This window comes from Archocentrus centrarchus, unplaced genomic scaffold (genome assembly GCF_007364275.1).
Source record: "Archocentrus centrarchus isolate MPI-CPG fArcCen1 unplaced genomic scaffold, fArcCen1 scaffold_64_ctg1, whole genome shotgun sequence".
In the NCBI taxonomy this organism is placed as follows: domain Eukaryota; kingdom Metazoa; phylum Chordata; class Actinopteri; order Cichliformes; family Cichlidae; genus Archocentrus; species Archocentrus centrarchus.
This window is the reverse complement of record NW_022060281.1, coordinates 222,129-241,245: the sequence shown is the minus strand read 5'-3', so window position 1 is coordinate 241,245 and position 19,117 is coordinate 222,129. Positions and strand designations below refer to the sequence as shown.

General features: G+C 39.5%; 1 protein-coding gene and 1 pseudogene across 1 annotated transcript in view; both read left to right on the top strand.

The window, feature by feature from the left end:
- LOC115777690 (immunoglobulin lambda-1 light chain-like) overlaps positions 1-6,220 on the top strand; it is a 33,314-nt pseudogene extending 27,094 nt beyond the window's left edge.
- A 1,845-nt stretch (positions 6,221-8,065) lies between these two features.
- LOC115777692 (immunoglobulin lambda-1 light chain-like) overlaps positions 8,066-19,117 on the top strand; it is a 31,238-nt gene continuing 20,186 nt past the window's right edge. Inside the window, exons 1-2 of the mRNA XM_030725638.1 lie at positions 8,066-8,123; positions 8,216-8,545. Of these exons, the coding sequence (XP_030581498.1) occupies positions 8,081-8,123; positions 8,216-8,545 (373 nt within the window). The 5' untranslated portion in view covers positions 8,066-8,080. The remainder of the gene's footprint in view (positions 8,124-8,215; positions 8,546-19,117) is intronic.

Genomic DNA, 19,117 nt, shown 5'->3' with positions numbered 1-19,117 from the left:
TTTTTCTAATGTACAGATGAAGCTTTACCCCCTGTAACCTCCATTAAACCTTCACTGGGAAACAGCTGGAGGTCCTTCATCAATCAACTGATCAGTAAGTGAAGAAAAGAGAACTTTGTAGCTGCTCCATCCACCCTGTTTGTTTCACACAGGGAAAAACTGCAGTATGGAAGTTAAAATATGCAGATGAACTGTTAATACGGAAAAAGTATTTTTTTATCCAGTCACTCGGGTAATCGATGGAATAATCGATAGAATACTCGATTGCTAAAATAATTGATAGTTGTAGCCCAAATGAAATTTGCAATATACCATAAGTCAATGCATCACCTTCTCACATAGGAGCAGCAGGATTCAGGTGATAGAGCGATTGTTGTAAGTAAAGTTTATTTAGTGCTTTTCACAGACATGTAATCACTCATGTACAGACCCAGGCTGAACCCATAACTACAGATTCAAGGCTATAGAGGCAATAGTTCCCCCTACAGAAGCAAATGAAAATTTGTACGGTGGTCCACAGAATTAATTTCAACATTCTTGACATCATCCTTGTCAGGATGCGGTATTGTTGTTGCTGTGGTGCACTCCCTCCAGGAGGCAGGCAGCATGGAGTTCCTCCGCCCCTCTAGGGTGGGACTGGTGGTCAGGGCTGTCTCACCTGTTTCTTGTTTGGTGGCCATCAAAGCAGCATTTACGGCTCAGCCTGGTTTCCCAGTCTTTGCCAGAGTGTCTGCGATTGGGGAGTAGGAACTCCAGGCCTCCTTGTGGATTTTGCTCTTCTGCTCATGCCTCTGTGTTTTTCCAGCACCAGTGCAGCTAGGTTCAACTCTGTGTTTTGGAATATTCCCACCCAACTTGGATCTACCTCATCACTACCCGTTGCCTGCCCACCCTCCTGGAGAACCTCAAGGCTTCCGCAGCAACTCCATATCTCTTCCACAGATTTCACAAGACCGATTGACAAGTAAGATCCTCTGCATCATCCTGGAACTGTCTGTGAAACTTCTTGCTGGCAAACATTAACTTATCCTTCTCTCTATCCAGAGTGGCATCCTCTCCCCACCTGTGTGTTCCCTCCTTGTTTCCAGTGAATGAACGCCCTACCAGAAGCTCCCCTGGGATCCCCCCCCTCCCCTCACCTGACATTCTGACTTTATTTTCTGATGTTGTAAATAAACATTGTGCAGTTACCTCCTGCTGTCTTGTCCTAGTTTGCATTTGGGTCCTCCTTTTGCCCTCGGCTGTTAGCGTGACAATCCTGATCAAAAAAGTCAATCAGACCCATCCCCATTTTGCATGCCGCATCTGTGACCACACTCCAAATATGGCATTGGGTTTATATGGAGAGCAAAAGATTTAGTTTCCTGTAAATGTATGAAATTGGTTACAGACATTCTGTACAGCATCACGATCAAAAAAACCTCCATGTGAGTGCAGGAGACTCACTAGCCGTGAACCTCTTGAGTACTTTCGGACGCGACACGAAACAGAAATAAAAGTCTTGAATCCAAAACTTGAGTTTGATGTCTTTCTTTATAGTAACTGAAAATCATACAAAACAAAAGATGAATTCAAAACTCCTATCTAAATATCTATCTGAAATGTGACGGTCAAAAGACTGTGGTGCTCCTAGGGTTCGCGGCTTCTCCACTGACGTTCTTCATGCGTCCTGATGGTTTTATATTAAACCAATAGCCAATCAAAATGCACCACAGTATTTAGCATCTAGGTAAAACTTCAAAAATACAAAATTAATTCGTATAATACTAAACATGCACACGACAATTCCCAAGTGTCCAAATAAGCCCAAAATTCTGCAAAATATTATTCCCAAATATAAATCTATGTACATAAATAAACACTTTATTTCAAACAAAAAAAAATGGCTCTAACACTCCAAGCAGAGCGCAGGTCGATGTGCGTGGGCCCGATCATCGCCGCTTGCAGGATGAATTTTCCTTTAGATTTCTTCTGTGCTCATTTACTCACGTTTAATTCCTGAGCACAATTAAATGTTACTTTTGTTAGTTTGAGGGACTCGATGATGATACCTTTATTTCCTTCTGTGAACTTTGAGAATATCCATGTTTGTCCTCATTCTGCTACAATTACAGCATTATTTCAGATTATAATTCAGCAAATTCATCAGATTATTTCTTTTTCTTTTCTGTTGTGCAAAAATGGACAAAACACATTTGGATTGAAATCCAAAAATATATATTTAATGAACTGAATTTCTAACTTTTTTCTGTTTTTCTTCTCTCTCTTTATAAATGGGGGGTTGGACCTCTTTTGACATCTTAAATTGGAACCCAGATGCCTAACGCTGCCACTGCAACAGCATCAGTTTTAAAATAATTGATCCTGGGTTAAAAGCAGTTTTGTAGCCTTCCAGAAGCTTCTCACAGTGGGTTTCTGGGATTTTGTCCTGTTCCTCCTGACAGAACTGCTGGATCTGGATCAGGTTTTTAGGACTCCTCTCTAACACATGATTTTAAACTTATGACCACATTCATTTATTTTCTTTCCTTCCTCTGTTTTCTATAGTTGTGTGTCTGTGAGTGTGGTATTTGTGGTGTGTGTGATGTGTGTCAGTGGGGTTTGGCAGTTCTGGTGGTTCCCGCTCCTCCTCTGCTGGAGCACCTGCAGTAACTGATAATCAGTCCAGCTCATCAGTTTGGAAGAATTTGACTCCATTTTTACTGAGAGCAGCTTTAATTCTGACATGTTGGATTTTCTCTCATGAACTGCTCTCTTCCAGCTCTTTCTCACAGTTTTTGTTGGACTCTGTTGGACTTGGTTGTTCCAAAGCACTATTTTTAACAGCAGGCATGGGCGCTTTGTGCTCCAACTAGGCTGCCGGAGCTGATCGAGGACACTCAATACAACACTGATGATTCCAGCAGACCTGCCGCAGCACATTTCAGAAGCATCCCTGAAGCATCTCTTTGCTCCACTAAAAATAACTGTGGGTCTGTTTTTACAGAAGCTCCATCAAGCTGCAGCAAACAGAGGAAAATGGGCAGAGCAGCAGAAACAGCAAAGGAAATCCTGTCAGTGTTCAGAATAGAAGAGCCTGTGCAGACCAACATGGTTCACTTCTAAATACAGCAGCTGTGCTTTGAAGGCTGCAACAAAACCACATCAGAAAGGTGTGGGAGCATCACTGATGGATCAATGGACTGGTACTTATAGAGGGATTTGCTACTCTGAGCACTCAAAGCAGTTTTTCCTACAAGGCACATTCAGAGATTCACACACATTCAAACAGCACTTTATTCTCTGCCTTGAAGCATTTTCTTCTTTCTATCAGGCTCACACTCACACTCAGATGATGCATTGGAGAAAACTGGAGTCAGTCCATCATCCTTTAGTCCAGATCCAATCCATGTGGACTAAAGTAGTGGACTGACCAACAGACTGACATTAACATCAGAGCCATGCTGCTAGTGTGGCTAAAAGAAAAGAGAAGCAGAGACAGTCATGTTGATATGAACATTAGAGAAACTCATCATGGAGCTGAAATATGATCCTGCTTCATCATTTGGACTCATTCACCTCAGCTGACACATTCAGCAGCAGACAGGTTTTTGTATCAGTCTGTCTCACTGTGGGAGGAGGATACCTCATCTTTGGCTCTGGAACCAAACTGAGTGTAACAGGTAAGAACAAACATTTATTTTCCTTCAGTTGTTTTATTGTAGAAGTTGAAAATGTGTTTAAAGTCAGTTAGTTTGTTCATAATTAGTAGAGAATTCATCTGCAGCCATTGTTCCATAAGAAAAGCTCAATAATCTCTGAAAACATGTTTAAATCTCACTGAACAACTAAAGTTATTCTTTATTTCTGCAAATATTAGTGATGTTACAGATATTTAGGATTTGATCATCTCAGTAATTCTGCACCATCTGCTGCTTTCTGACAGCAACATCAGAGTAGAGAAAATGATAATATAATTTTTTTTTAATGTGTTGTTAGGAAATTGTAATTTTATGTTTATAAAGAAAATTAAAAAATATTTTTAATACTCAAATGTTTATGCAGTTCAGAAAGTGTTTTGTGTAAATATAAATGATTAATATACTGATCAGGAAAATAAGAAGTGATATATAAATTATTGAAAGTTTAAGATGAAATATAAAGTTAAACTTTCTTGCATGTTTGAAATGAGAGTCAAAATCCACTCATGACAAAAAGACTTTAAAAAATTACCAAATATGTTTTAATAATTTTTTTTGATGAACTTTTTATGTTTAATGGATTTTATATTTTAAAATATGATAAATTACACATACTGCCCAAAAAAATTGTTTTGTTCACATTTAAATTTAATTTTAACTGTTTAAATCTGTGCAACAGTTTTTTATAACAAAAACACCATCAAAATGAAATAATCAACGATAAAAGATAAAATAATCCTAACAATGGTAAAAGATCAATGTAGAGTTTTTCCAGTTATTACGCTAAAAACTTTTAACAACAAATACGTCTTGAAGGCAAATTTGATCTTTCTTATAATAAAAATAAAAAACTTTTTAAAAATTGATACAAAAATATAAATTTCATTGTTTGAATTTAATTTTTTTTCCCGTTTTTAATGCAGTATATTAGAAAATAGGTCAGTGTATATTTGTGTATAAGAGCTGCACAGTTTTCATATTAGCATTTCTAGTAGATGCTAACTGCATTTCGTTGTCCTGTACTTGTACTGAGCAATGACAATAAAGTTGAATCTATGAAAAATCTATATAAAAAATATATTTTAAATTTGGGCCGATTTAGATTTTGGCTCAATACCACACAAACACATTAGAAATAAATTTGAAACATATTTTATTTGAGTTTCTAAAAGCATGTTGTGTGTTGCTCATGTGAGCCGTGCTGACATGAGGTTCTGACTGTGTTTGATCTGAAGCTGAATCCAGTGTATGTAGTGAACTTTGTGCTGTATTGATGAGTAGTTTAGTGATCAGAGTCCATGTAGTTTCCAGGATCAGACTGAATGCAGTGCAGTGCTGGAAGCTGCTGCTGACTGTGTGAATGTGTGTCTGTGCTGCTTGTTGCTGCTGTCAAACTTCAGATGAGCAGGTAGTGAAGCCCGTGGTGAGCGTGTACCCAGCAGCATCCAGAGCCCACCTGGAGGGGAGCAGCTCCCTGCTGTGTGTGGCCTCAGCCATGTTTCCTCCTCTGGTCCAGTTCTCCTGGAAAAGACAGAAGAAGAACGGCGGGCTGGAGGAGCTGCCCCCTGCTGAGGGAGAGCAGCTGGAGCTCAGAGAGTCGGGACGCAGCGCCTCCATCTTACTGATCCCTCAGAACAGCACATGGAAATACAGCTGCTCCGTCAAGCACGAGGGGGGCACAGTGGAGGCCCAAACACAAGAAGGTAATGAAGGCTCGCTGACTGTGTTCAGCTTCAGGGATTCAGCTTCATGTGGAGATGCTGTCAAAGAGAGCAGAGGAGCAGAGGACTGACATTTGTCACTGCAGCTCCAAACATTTGACTCCTTTTGTGTTTCAGAGCTTCCAGCTCCAGCAGCCTCCTGTCCTCCAGAGAGAGAGCCAGCAGACCTGCCAGCTCTGCAGCCAGCTGACTGTAAGATCACCTGCTGCCTCTCTGCATGGACAGCTCCAATGTCCAATGAGGGAGCTGGAACAACTTTAGGGACTCAGTCTCAAAGTTGTTCCACTCATTCATATCTTCATCAAACAAGCTCTGAGAAAGCCACTGTACACTAGCTGCTCAGCACCAAACAGCACACAGACCATAATATGTCAGAGATCAGTTTGTTAGCTGCTTGTGGAGTTCTTCTGCCCCCAAGTGGACACAAACACAAATCAATCCATTCATCCACTTGAAGAAGAAGCTGTGACTGTTTCTATTTGGACTTTTTCTCCTTCATCTCACAGGAATAACCCCACTGTGTGTGTGTGTGTGTGTGTGTGTGTGTGTGTGTGTGTGTGTGTGTGTGTGTGTGTGTGTGTGTGTGTGTGTGTGTGTGTCCTTCAGGGTCCTTCCAGTCTCAGTGCAGGGTGAAGCTGCTCTGCCTGCTGTCCACAGTGCTGATAGTGAAGAGTCTGGTGTACTGCTGTGGACTCTCTCTGCTGATGATCCTCAGAAACAAGGGAGCGTCCACCAACTGCACACATGCTGACTGACTGTTTTCTGCTCGCCTTTTCTCACCATCAAATCTCATCCATTCATCTCATTCATCACTTTGATCACCATTTACACATCTGAGTTATGCTGTGTTGTGCTTATTGTTGCTTTGATTCCATAGTTAGAAGATCATCTGAAATCAATCATCTTTACATGTATTGTTGCTCTGAGTTAGAATTCTTTTTGGACTTATTGTGACTTTTATTGTAGGAACAAAAATCATCAGGTATCAGCCATATTTTTATCATCAGTTTCTCTTTGATTTGTGCAGAAAGGTGATCAAAGTCCAACATACAGCAATAACAGTGCAGTTGTGTTTCTAAGTTGAAATAATAAAGATTTGAAGCTTTTGAATTGGATTCTACTTTGATTGTGTGATCAACAACAACCTTTGTGAGTGAAGCACAAACTGACTGTATCCAAACTTCCTGTGCTGCAGCAGACGGGCTGTGTGGGTTTCTGCTCTGCAGCCTCCACACCGTTAGCTGTGGCTTTGCACTTTAATAACACAATGACAGTTACAAGCATGAACTCTGCTTAAAGAAGGATTCCAGGAAGGATCTGTGTTCTTCACCTGTGAGAGAAACAGCTCAAATCCTCAACTCAGAGCTGACAAATGAACTTTGATGGAGTCAAAAAATGAACTGAATTGTTTTCAGTGAGGTTGGTGAACACTATTGTTATAATATTAAATAATAATCACACATCAGGACAAACTTGATACAAAAACTGTTCATGATCATTAATACTAGGAACCAAAAATTAATCAGAATTTTTAAATATTTTCAAACATTAAATAGAATCATACACTTTATATATCTAAAGTAAAATAAACAGTAAATGTAGGTTATGATTGAGGAACACATTAGAGCCAATAAAAAATGTAAACAGCTAAAAATAAGTTATTAAATAAATTTGATAATTATACAAGATAAATATGAATATAAAATACATAATATTATTATCTTAATATAAATATTAATTTATAATAACCTATTAATATTATTTATTTTATATTCATATTTTATTTAATTAATTTCTATTTTATTTAATATTAAATATGTCATTGAAAATATTAATTAAAATAAGTGGTTAAATAAAATTATTAAATACATTAGAATATAAATGGAAAAGAAAAAATCTGCATATTTTATATTTTTATTACTTGTAGTTGGTGCTGTATATTAAAATGTTTGGTTTGATCAAAGATCTTGTTAAAAAAAATATACAGGACAACTTTTAGATCAATTCATGAATATTTTTATTTTAAAAATTAAAGTTAAAATTGTGGAACACTATATTTATTTTTATTTGACAGTTTGATTATTTTTAGTCGGTGCTGTGAGCTCTAAATGTTGGAGGCTTTTCAGCTGAGATCCATTTTTAAGAACTAATATTAGAAAGATAGAAGTGTTCAATCAGCTCAAACGATAATGGGAAATCAAATGTATTTTTTAATAAAAGCTGTTCCACTTAAAGCATTTCAAAGCTGCCACACTACACATAAAGTATGAAACAATAACACAAGAGCAACAAATGTGTGAACAATGAAATCTATTGTCTGCTGGATGAGCTGATGATTCAGCAGTAACAGTCTGTGTTACTAAATTCAGCTCCAAGCTGAATGTGTTTGTGGGAACATCAATGTTTTTAGTCTTTCTGCATCATGTGACCCAGATTTTTGGATCTGCTGTCAGATTCAAATGAAGACCATGAAAGCACACAGCAGCTTCAGCTGAGCTGTCAATCAGCAGCAGCAGTCTTATCTGTGGGCCGCCCACAGCAGGGGCCGACGGGAGCTTTGAGGAGCCGTTAGAAAGCACGTGGCCCTCGTCTGATCTCACAGCTCGTCCTCGTTTGGCCTCGGCTGCATCAGAGCGCCATATCTCCCCAGGTTCACCAGAGGAAACACCACTGCACACAATGCTTTTCCTCCCAGCTGCTGCTCTGTGCTGTCTGTGTTCAGGTGAGTGTTTGCAGCCAATCAGGAGCCAACAAACTCAACCTGGAACAAACACTGTCACACTGACCTTCATCTATCTGTCTGTGTCTCTGCAGCACTGCTTACCATGGCAGCACAGCTGATTCAGAAAGATAAAATATTCACCAGGAGAGTTGGAGACAAAGTCTCCTTCAGCTGTGGAGGGACTGGACAGTGTGATGAAAGCTATATATACTGGTACCAGAAGAAAGAAACACAAACTTTCAGAGTGATTCTTGATATTAATAAGAGTAATGGTGACATAGACAGAAGTTACTCTTCTCATCCTCAACTCAATGATTTCTCTTCTGTAAATACAAAAAAAGGCTGGGAGTTAGAGATTAAGCAAGTTAAACGCCATCATTCAGCCACCTACTACTGCTCCTGTTGGGTCTCTGCTCCCCACAGTGAGAAATGATCCGTGCAGCCTGAACAAAAAGATGAACAGATGTCAAACAGTGTTTGTGACAGGAAGAGAGCAGCAAACCACAGCCCAGGTTCACACATTTCACCTCCATCTCAGAGTCACAGACTGAGCTCAGGGAGATTTTAATTGACTGCTGTCAGAAATTCAATTCTATTGATTTCTGTTTCTCACAGATTTTTCATCATGTTTTCAGACACAAACAAGAGGAACAGATGACATCAAAGCTCCAAATCTAAACAAATGTATCCTCAGTCCCACAAAAACATTTATTCAAAGAAAAACAGATCAAAGTGTCAAAGTGAAGAAAAGTCCATCCCTCATTCACAGTGTTAATGTTCTCTTAATGAAACTCTTCCAGCAGCACTTGTTGTTTAACACCTTTCAGCACATTTAAGCAGACACTTTCACTTTATTACATTTGAAAGACAAATCTTGGACTGATGTCAGCTCAGGATTTTGGGCTTCTAGCAGCGGCTCATTAGGACGCTGATTTGGTCGGACACATTTCCATCAGCTTCCTGTGGATGTTTGTGGATCCCAGAGGATGAATCCTAACAGAGTGACCTTGTGACCTTTGCATTAGCACCACAATTATAACAAATGATTCTCAACAGTTAAACCCCAGGATCTAGAAAATTGATGGTTTAATTTTAATAACTTAACTGAAACATCAAATTTAGCAGATGGTGAAATTAATATCCAATCAGAAGGCTGAACCTCCTCCAGAGTCAGGCTGTGACTCTGAAGTGTGGTGTTGTATTTGTGAAGCATCTTTGGGAGGAACCGGCGCTTTTCCAGCTGCTGCTGTTTGTAGTGACTCAGCAGTTTTCCAGGTCCACTCAGAAGTACCTGCACAGAAGTCCACCAGCTGCAGTCTGATAGTACTGCCTTCTCCAGTCTGGATGGGATAACATAGATAACCTTCTCATGTTATTAAAATAATTTACAGAAGGTTTACAACATGCTGCCAGAGATCGAGAGATGAAGTAATATTTGTAGATGAAGCTTCCTGACAGTGAGCAGGATTAAAATCCAAGATTTCACTTTTATTCTCACTGCTGGGAGGAAATTCTGTGAAAGTCAGTTAACCCTTAACTGGCCGCACCAAAATCACCAAAAACGCCTGAAAAAGCATACTCAAATTAAATCAGCTGCTGTTCCTGAACTCTTTGGGTACATGCAAAAGCTTGGTCTGTTTGTGAAGAAGACCGTTGGAATTATAGTATAAATTCCATTCTGTTTATGATGAATTATCATATCTTCTGTTTTTATGCTTTTATAAGTTGTTTTATGTACACATCATACTGTTGTTTTTTATGTTTGAAATGGAATCACGTGGTGATATTTCTTAAATAGGAAGTTGTAGTTACCTGCAGGCTGTTTCAAACCTACAGAACACACATAGGATACGTGTCTCATATACACCATGTTACGTATGTACATTCCACGGTACACTTACTACCATATATGGTAAGGAAGGAGCCAAGAATGTTGTTTATTACATGTTGTAAACTGAGTTCTGTGTAACCCACATGATTTTATTGTGAAAGTCCGCAATAAAAGCGCTGCACAGGAAGTCGTGCCTCAGGACAGATCACGTCCGCTCAGTCTGAGAGCTGAGCTTAAGGAACGGATCTCCTCCTTGCGCAAGTTAAAAAGAGTTGTGTGTTTGTTCCTTGAATTTATTAAAATGATCTGAACCTATCAACCTACCACTAAGCCACCTGGGAGCCCCACAATAAAGACTTTTAAGTTGACCTATGCTTACGGAGTCCAGCATTTGGGTCCAACTCTGCCCATTCACACCAGCCGATGTGATAGGGTCGGCCTACATCATACTAAAGCCTGTGGACTTAGAAAGGATGTGACTCAGGTTCATATCTGTTTGAAGGCAGATGAGTGAATAGTTTTGGCAGTACAGTAATCCCTCAGTTATCGCGGGTGTTACGTTCCAGGACGATAAGTGAAAATCTGCGAAGTAGGGACGTTATATTTATTTTAATACTTATACATTATTTTAGTAGTTATGCGCTATTTTAAGTTTTTATAAACCCTCCCCACACACTTATACACCAAATATATACATTACTGTACAACACGTACTACACATGAAGAACGAGTACCGCAAAAACCCACAAAACAGTGAAAATACCGCAATACATATTTTACACTAATATTGATTGAAAACCCGCGAAAAGCAAACCGCGAAGCAGCGAGGGATTACTGTACAGTTTATATCTGAGTAAAATCAGCTTCTTAAATATGAGCCTGAGGAGCAGCATGTATATAAGAACAGAACAGGGCCCATAAACCGTGAATGCAAAGCATCTGATTGGTGTTTATGCACAGACATGAGGCCACTGATCAAAGGTTCTTTCAGCCACATTGACCTCTGGCAGTGATGGAGCCGTCTTCCTGCAGCATAACACACGAGTAGTAATAATTAGGCGGCCCTTTCACACCTAGGTGTGAAAAAAGCCTTGCGCATGCATGTGAGGTGCGTGTGCGCGTGCGTGTATGCGCTGACGTGTGATAATGACGTACACGTGTCCGATGAAAACAATCGAGCTCATTGTCTCTCCTCACAAGTGTTTTTTCCCACATGATCATCAAAGAGGTTCAAACTCACAAGACAGTGGTTAATTAAAAATACAAAGGTAAATAATCTAATATCCAAGCTCACCTGTCGAGCATGATACAGACAGTACTTAATTAAAATACTATGGCTAAATAATAGCCCTATAGCCCAGCTCAGCAGTGGGGTTGTTCATTTACATACAAGAAAGCCGGCTGTCCCAGTCCTCCCATCAAAGGGTTATGATGTGTTAGTAGATTCAGCCCTGAAATCCAAGGCATTTATTTAGACACACACACAAATAATTACACAATCGGCCTTACTAAAAGTCTATGCAAATGATAAAATAAATAAATAAATAAAATAAATAATATACTGACATCCACTACAGTTCCCATTAATCAACTCAGCAACATGTCGCATTTTATAACGCCGCGATGCGGCGACAACAGATGAAGTTTGCTGCATGTTTAGCGTATTCACATTTCAGCGCTAGTTTCTTAAATGGCTTTGTAGTTATTTTTTAATCTGATTCTCTTTTACCATGCAGTCCCACAGGCTTGTGTGATCTCCTTTAGTGAGATGAGCAAACAAACTTGCTGTAAAAACCAAAGAAATTCCAATCGTATTGAAAAAAAAAGTCAGACTATGATCAAAACCAATCGAGCTCATTGACTCTTTCTCATGCCTCTCCTTACAATGGTTTTTCCCACACGGACATCAATGAGGTTCAAACTCACAACACAGTGGTTAATTAAAAATACAAAGGTAAATAATCTAATATCCGACCGAACCTGTCGAGCATTAAAACAGACAAGACAGTGATTAATTAAAATACTATGGCGAAATAATAGTCCTATAGCTGACCTCAGCAGTGGGGGTGTTCATCTACATACAGAAAAGCCGGATGTCCCACAGGCTTGTGTGGTCTCCTTGAGTGAGACGCGTAATCAAAGAAAACCCTATCGTACTGAAACATGTCAGACTATGATCAATCTAGGTAGGCCTCGTGATCAGTCCTATATCAACATTCTCCCCACAGGGTTAAGACAGAAAACAGAATGTCATGCTCATCATAAGCTTTGTGCGATGATCAGTACAAGGTTTTTTCCATGTTAAAGCATGGAGTGTCGGCAGAGCGATCAGCTGACACGGAGTTTTTTGTTTGTTTGGAGTCATTGTTACAAGCTACAATCAGTTTATACGTATCAGTTTTCGAGGGGGCCAGCTGAATGTATCCTGACAGTATCTATTAAACATAATTTAATAAAATATCTATTACTAACGTGTTTGTTGATTAAAGTAGGTTTTTTTGATCTATGAATTTCCCCCATGTTGTGGAGAAAGCAGGGCTTACTGTTCCGTTTTTCTCTCTATGTGGGATTTTTTTTCCACGTCCTGTTTAAGCTTTATGTGATGAGTAACACAGCGCCCTGGCTGTTTCTTAGTTGCGAACATCACATTATTTTTCCATGTTAAAGCATGGAGTGATGAGAGTGTGATCAGCTGAAATGGAGTTCTTTTGTTGTTCTTTCAAATGAAGGCGCAAAGGATCATGGGAGTTCTCATTTCGTGGTTTATGTGTTTAGTTACAATGTTATCGGTCATGTTTTGCGGATCTCTCATAGATATTATTAATTTGAGATGTGAATTACGCACGTTGCCAGGTATGGAGACTAACTAGTAATGGAACACCGTGACTGAGATGTCTGTAGCCGCTAATGGCCTACGGTCACCGCGGGTGTTTCAGAGCAGCACATATGTGTTTCTTGTCAATAAAGTTGCAGTTCATGGCTATGAACAGTGAGCACTTGTCAGAAATTCTAAAATCAACTCAAATTCTCTGGTGTTTCTTGTACTTGAGTGTGCCACAAGCTTTTTGTGCGAGGCGTTAGTGGATTGTGCAATCAGTTTTGTTGTGAAGAAAGAAAACAAACAAACAACTCCCGATTGTATTAAAAAATTAAAAACGATTCTGTATTATACCAATGAAGCTTTATTATGTATGCTTCATGATAGCTGTTATGTTCCTTAAGCACACATGTAGTGTATCAAACAGCAGCCATCTATGGTTGATTTATCGTATGTTTCACCAATACCTCAAACATAGCGCAGAATGTGCACCTACTCAAACATCTGTTTTACACCCATATTCATCTATTTATGAGTCTGTCAGTTTTAAGCAGAAATTAAACACCTAGTGCTAGTTTCTGTTTCAGCACCGACGCTGTTTCACTGAGTTTGATAAAACCTGACAGTTTGGTGAAATCATAGCTGCGGAATCTCATCCTTTTTCTGACTGTTCCACACAGCTTACCCCAAAGTACGATTCAAAGTCACAACAGAATATCACACAGGAGGAAATAATGTCTCAGTGACGTGTATAATCCTATTTTTGTGTAAGTCAAAACGATGCACCGATTTACCCATTAACCATGTTTCTATTCTTTTTCATCATCATTATCAGAGGATCTTAGCTTGTTAATGAAACATCTCTGCACAGTTTGTCTTCATCAGTATCAACTCAATAGACTACCGCAGCATAAAAGTTTTATTACAGGGTGTTGTTAAAACACATCAATTCAGCTAACATGTTTAAACAAACTCCCACTCCTAAATAACCTTTTATAAAATAACGATGCTAACAGCCCGTGTCTGCATCGTGCAAAAGGTTTAGGATGTTGATAAAAACAGATAATACAGACTAGCACATTTTTTTTTTTTTCATATGTAAACTTTTTTTTTCTGTATCTTAGACTGCATAGTGCCCACAGGGTTAGAGACAGTCAAGGGTGGGCCCCCGTCAGAGCAAAGGATCATGGGAGTTCTCATTTCGGTGTTTATATGCTTAGTTACAATGTTGTCAACTATGTTTTGCTGCTCTTTCATCGATATTATTAGCCTGAGAGGTGAATTACGTACGTTGTCAGGTATGGCGGCTAGCTAGTAATGGAACACCGTGACCGTGATGGCTGTAGGTGTTAATGACCTACGGTCCCCGCGACTGATTCAGAATACGTCTGTGTTTTGTGTGACTAAAAGCCGCAGTATCTGTATACGACCAGTAGGGCGAGGTCATGAGAGCCAAAGGCGGTTATAAGCTTGTCTCTGCAGCGTTTGCAGTGCGAGGATTTCGCAATGTCACAGATCTACGATCTGATGGAGGTGCGTAACTTCCCTGTGGAGACGTGTCAGCTACACGCAGTCGTGCTAGACTTTGTGAAACTCACCGTCAAGTCCGTTCTAAACATGCTTATTCAAAAACACAAAAGAGAGATTTGCGCAGGATGTGAAGCCACACACCCCTCACAAAGTAGACACACCTGTGGGGCTCCTTTAGAGAGACACTACTTTTTCAAGTATTATGAGCACCTATCAAAAAGATTTTGGAATGGGCATTTTATACCTATATTGATGCAAATTCTCCATTTGGAAGGCTTCACCCCGGACACACACAGGCTTATGGGCGCAACGGAGGCTTATCTTCACGAGTTAAGAGAGGTCAAAGATATTGAACGTGCACTTTTTGAATTGGAGGACAGTGTTATCGGAGTCAAACGTTCATCTGTTGACCATGTGATAAACCAGAATTACCATCTGTGGATTTAACTTCATTGTATGCATTTAAATTGAAACTGCATACTTTTTGGTTAATTCCATCGTTTGTACTTGATTTACTTAATTTATATTATAAATTTTTAATTATTTTATGTCTATGAACATGTAACTATGTGACGTTTGTATTTCTGTTTTACATGATTATATTCTGCTACGGATTGTCTTAGTCTGATAATCCATGAAAAAATAAGAGATTTTTAACCTCAAGGGATCCTTTCCTTGCTAAAATATCACCTTAGTTTGATTTCACTATAGTGGACTTAAGTAATTTTTTCATAGTATCATGTCACTGTTTGTTGATGCGCAAAGTCTGCAACAAGATGTTTATAAAATAAAAGTTTGTAGTGCAGTACTGATGAGACACAGCAGCGTTTTTATACACAAATCTGCACACTGTCTCCTGTCTAAGTATTGATCAGACACTCGATGGGTCGTATAGTTATGATCCATGCTACAAAGACCAAAACATAATGTATTTATATATTTTTGTGTTTAAAAACACGTGTTACAGATGGGTTATTGAGGTTAAAAGGAAAAAACTCTGCTCATTGACCCTAAAGGTGTTAAAGCATCTTAGTACTTTAGCACAGCTGTTATCAACATTATTCTTAAAGATAATTACCCAACCTATCCATCTGCAGGTTGATCCATAATGACTTTATATGTTCATATATCACACCAAACATTTCACAAACTCCATGCCAGACACTCAGGTCTAGTGAACGTGTAGATACACAAAGTAATTTTTGTTTATCTTCACAGTTTGTATATCACTCCTATTGTGGTTTTAGTTTAAAGCAGATGTATAAGAGAGAGAATAGAATAGAATAGAATAGAATAGAATAGAATAGAATAGAATAGAATAGAATAGAATGCCTTTATTGTCATTATACAGGATGTACAATGAGATTGGAGGGCCACTCCTGTTCAGTGCCATGTAACAGAAAATCAAACTCTCTAAAATGAAAATAAAAATATTAATATACAGAAAATAAACAATGTGTAAAATATACAAAAAATAGAATGTATAAAAATATATACATACATTGGTGCATCTGTACATTGTAAGAAAGTAAATGCGTGTATACATATAATAATGAAGATGATGAATATTGCACTTGGTGAATGAATACTGGATATTACACAATATAGGAGTGATAGTTATTGTTCAGTATGAATGATATAATATTGCACAGAGATGTGGGTGTTGCACAGTTACAGTGGGTGAGTGTGTGAGTTCAGGGTGGTGATTGCTCTGGCGAAGAAACTGTTCTTGAGTCTGTTTGTTCTGGCTTTGATGCTCCTGTAGCGCCTGCCAGAGGGCAGCAGGTCAAACAGGTCAAAACCAGGGTGTGAGCTGTCCTTGATGATGTTCCTGGCTCTGCTGATGCAGCGGGAGGTGTAGATGTCCATCAGGGAGGGGAGAGGGCAGCCAACGATTCTTTGTGCTGTCTTGACTACCCTCTGAAGCCTGACCCTGTCTGCCTCAGTGCAGCTGCCGTACCATACTGTGATACAGTACGTCAGCAGGCTCTCAATGGATGAGCGGTAGAAGGTCAGCAGCAGGTTTGAGTCCAAGTTGTTCTTCCTGAGGACCCTCAGGAAGTGAAGTCGCTGCTGAGCCTTCTTGATAACAGCTGTGATGTTATCTGACCAAGAGAGATCAGCAGAGATGAGGACACCAAGAAACCTGAAGGTGCGGACCCTCTCCACACGCTCGCCGTTGATGTAGAGGGGAGCTGGGTCAGTCCTGTGCTTCCTGAAGTCGATGATGATCTCTTTGGTTTTCATGGTGTTCAGTACCAGGTTGTTCTCTGAACACCAGGCTGTCAACTTCAGGACCTCCTCTGGCATCAGCTATATTCTAACAGCACACTTGAAAGAAAGCTCAAAGTTTTACTCAAACAGCGCTGCACCGCGCACAGCTACTATGAAATGGGCGAATATCAGCTAGGATTAGCTACTATGCTTTGTTTTGTGAGTAAAATCATTTGTACTGAATTATATTACTTAAAACTATGAGGTGAAAGTAATACCATCACACAAGTTTGTGATGTTTATGTATCCAATAATCAAAACATTCAGCGCGCTGAAAGCATTATTGGTTCAGGTTCCTTTATACACGCTTTACAAACTTTGTCCCAGTAAAGTTCACAGTTTAAGCAAAATGGACTCTAAGCAATGCAAAATCCCACAGACTGGAGAAGGAGATAACTCAGAAAACCTCATCCACACAGATCAACAAGTACCCCACACATCCACAAATCCTACCAACACAGACAGTAGCCCCCACCCTGTTGAAACATCCCCCCATCACACCCCCCCCCACCCACCCACCAGACTATCAACAACACTTCTCCCCCATCAGGTCAGTACTATTCCTCACATCACCAACAGTTCTGCGCTTGATTTAAAGTTACAGTCTGATGTTTAATTTTGTAGCGGCTAAACTGTTTTTAACTCACACAGTATAACCGCAAGGATTTTATTTTGCTCATGAATGGATCTATACCAACTATTCATCAGTACAGACTTTACTCAAAGAAATATGTTTCTCTCCACTAAACCCCCAAAAGTTTTTATAGGAATGAAAGGCCTATGAATTTACCGCTGTTTTAATTCCTTTCACGCCAACCATCATGAGCTATGATTGAATAAATTAGCCACGTATTTTCAGAGCCTACATCAGTGGTAAGTGGAATCTGAAACTAAGTTAGATAAAAATAATGCAGTTGCACGAGGGTTGTAGGCTTCACACTTACTTCATACCTGATAGAGCAATACCAGGCTCATGTAGTTGAAGAAACAATTTTAAAACATTTATTTAACAAGATACAGTCACACGTATTTTGTTGTAGTCAAACAGGGCTTGTGCACTTAGTTTGTAATCACAAGTTTATTCTGTAGTGAAGATCAGGAATTTTTTTTTACATGTGTAACAGTTTTAATGATCAGATACACATGAACAGATGTGTTTAATGTGACAAGAAAAGCTGAAAAGATTCGTTAGTTTGCACATTTTGTAGGTGGGAAAAAAAATCACAGAAAAGTCCTTTTTTCTTTTTGGAACACAAAACTATAACTTTTAACCCGTACACAAAACGGTGTATCACTCCTGCTTTATGAACATTTATTCCATCACATATCACAAAAAACTACAGTCTAGATCTGTAATACTGACATAACTATATATGTATGGTCCCCCTGATCTATCCCTAACTATATGTCTCCCAAATCCAAATTGTGGAGTGGGACGTTTGAAGGCTCTCCGTACTGTTCTAAACCTACACATCCAAGGATAAGTAAGGCATCAGTCTGAGGGACATAATGCTCTATAGGGTTTGATTATTCAATACCTTGTATATGTGATGAACGATTTTTTAAAATTTCTAACCCTAGGATTTAGCAGGGTACTAATAAAGCGAAGTCTGTATGGAAACATATGATCTCAGTGGCGCTTTTATTTCAACCTATGTGTCAGAAACTGTTATATTATCATTTTATTAGTGATTTTGTGCGTATCTCCCAAGGATAAGGCCTGTCGATCATTTGTTTTACACTTGATATGAATCAAACATTCATACCATAGACTATGCATGAATTTACTGGCAGTTTAGACGCTAGTAATACAACGCCTGTTTTTACCACGACACCCTCCCTCCCCTTTCACAGGCGGTCTTTAAAAGCCGTGGTCGATTGTTGTGGGGTCATATATTTTCACAACACAGACTCTGAAACGAGAATATGGCTTCTTACAACTCTTCTGATCAGACAAACCTCGACGAACAAAGTACAAACAGTACAGTCAGTGAAAACTCTGAAGTCTCTGAATACTGCGTCCCTACATCTGAAAAATGGTGTGATGGTGACGAGGCGTCGGTCTGGAGTACCTCGCCTCCGCAACCCTGGACTATCGAACCCAGCGAGGATGATGAGGAAGATTTGTAGCATTTTAATCCTTCACCAGGCATCGATGCAACAGAGTGGGCCCGGCCTCCTTTCAGTGGACCACAGAAAACATCTGACCCTCAGTCACTTAAGTCTGAAGATGACCTGTCAGACAATCCTAACCACCCACACGGCGAGGCAAAGAAATCAGAGGGCACCATCGGGTCCGCAGGTAATGAGAAAACGTCTGTCCCCAATTCGCTTAAGGATTCGTCATGTGATCTGACCTGGTGGAGCGGTCCACAGACAGCAATATGCCCCTGTTCGTGGTGCAACCCAAACTTCCACACACGTCGCCGTCGTATCCACACCAACAAGAACAAGGGATGGGATTTCGGTGTAACTGCAATGTTAGACATCCCACGTAACCGTATCAGGGGTGAGGAGAAAGCCTCTGATCCTGAGCCGCTC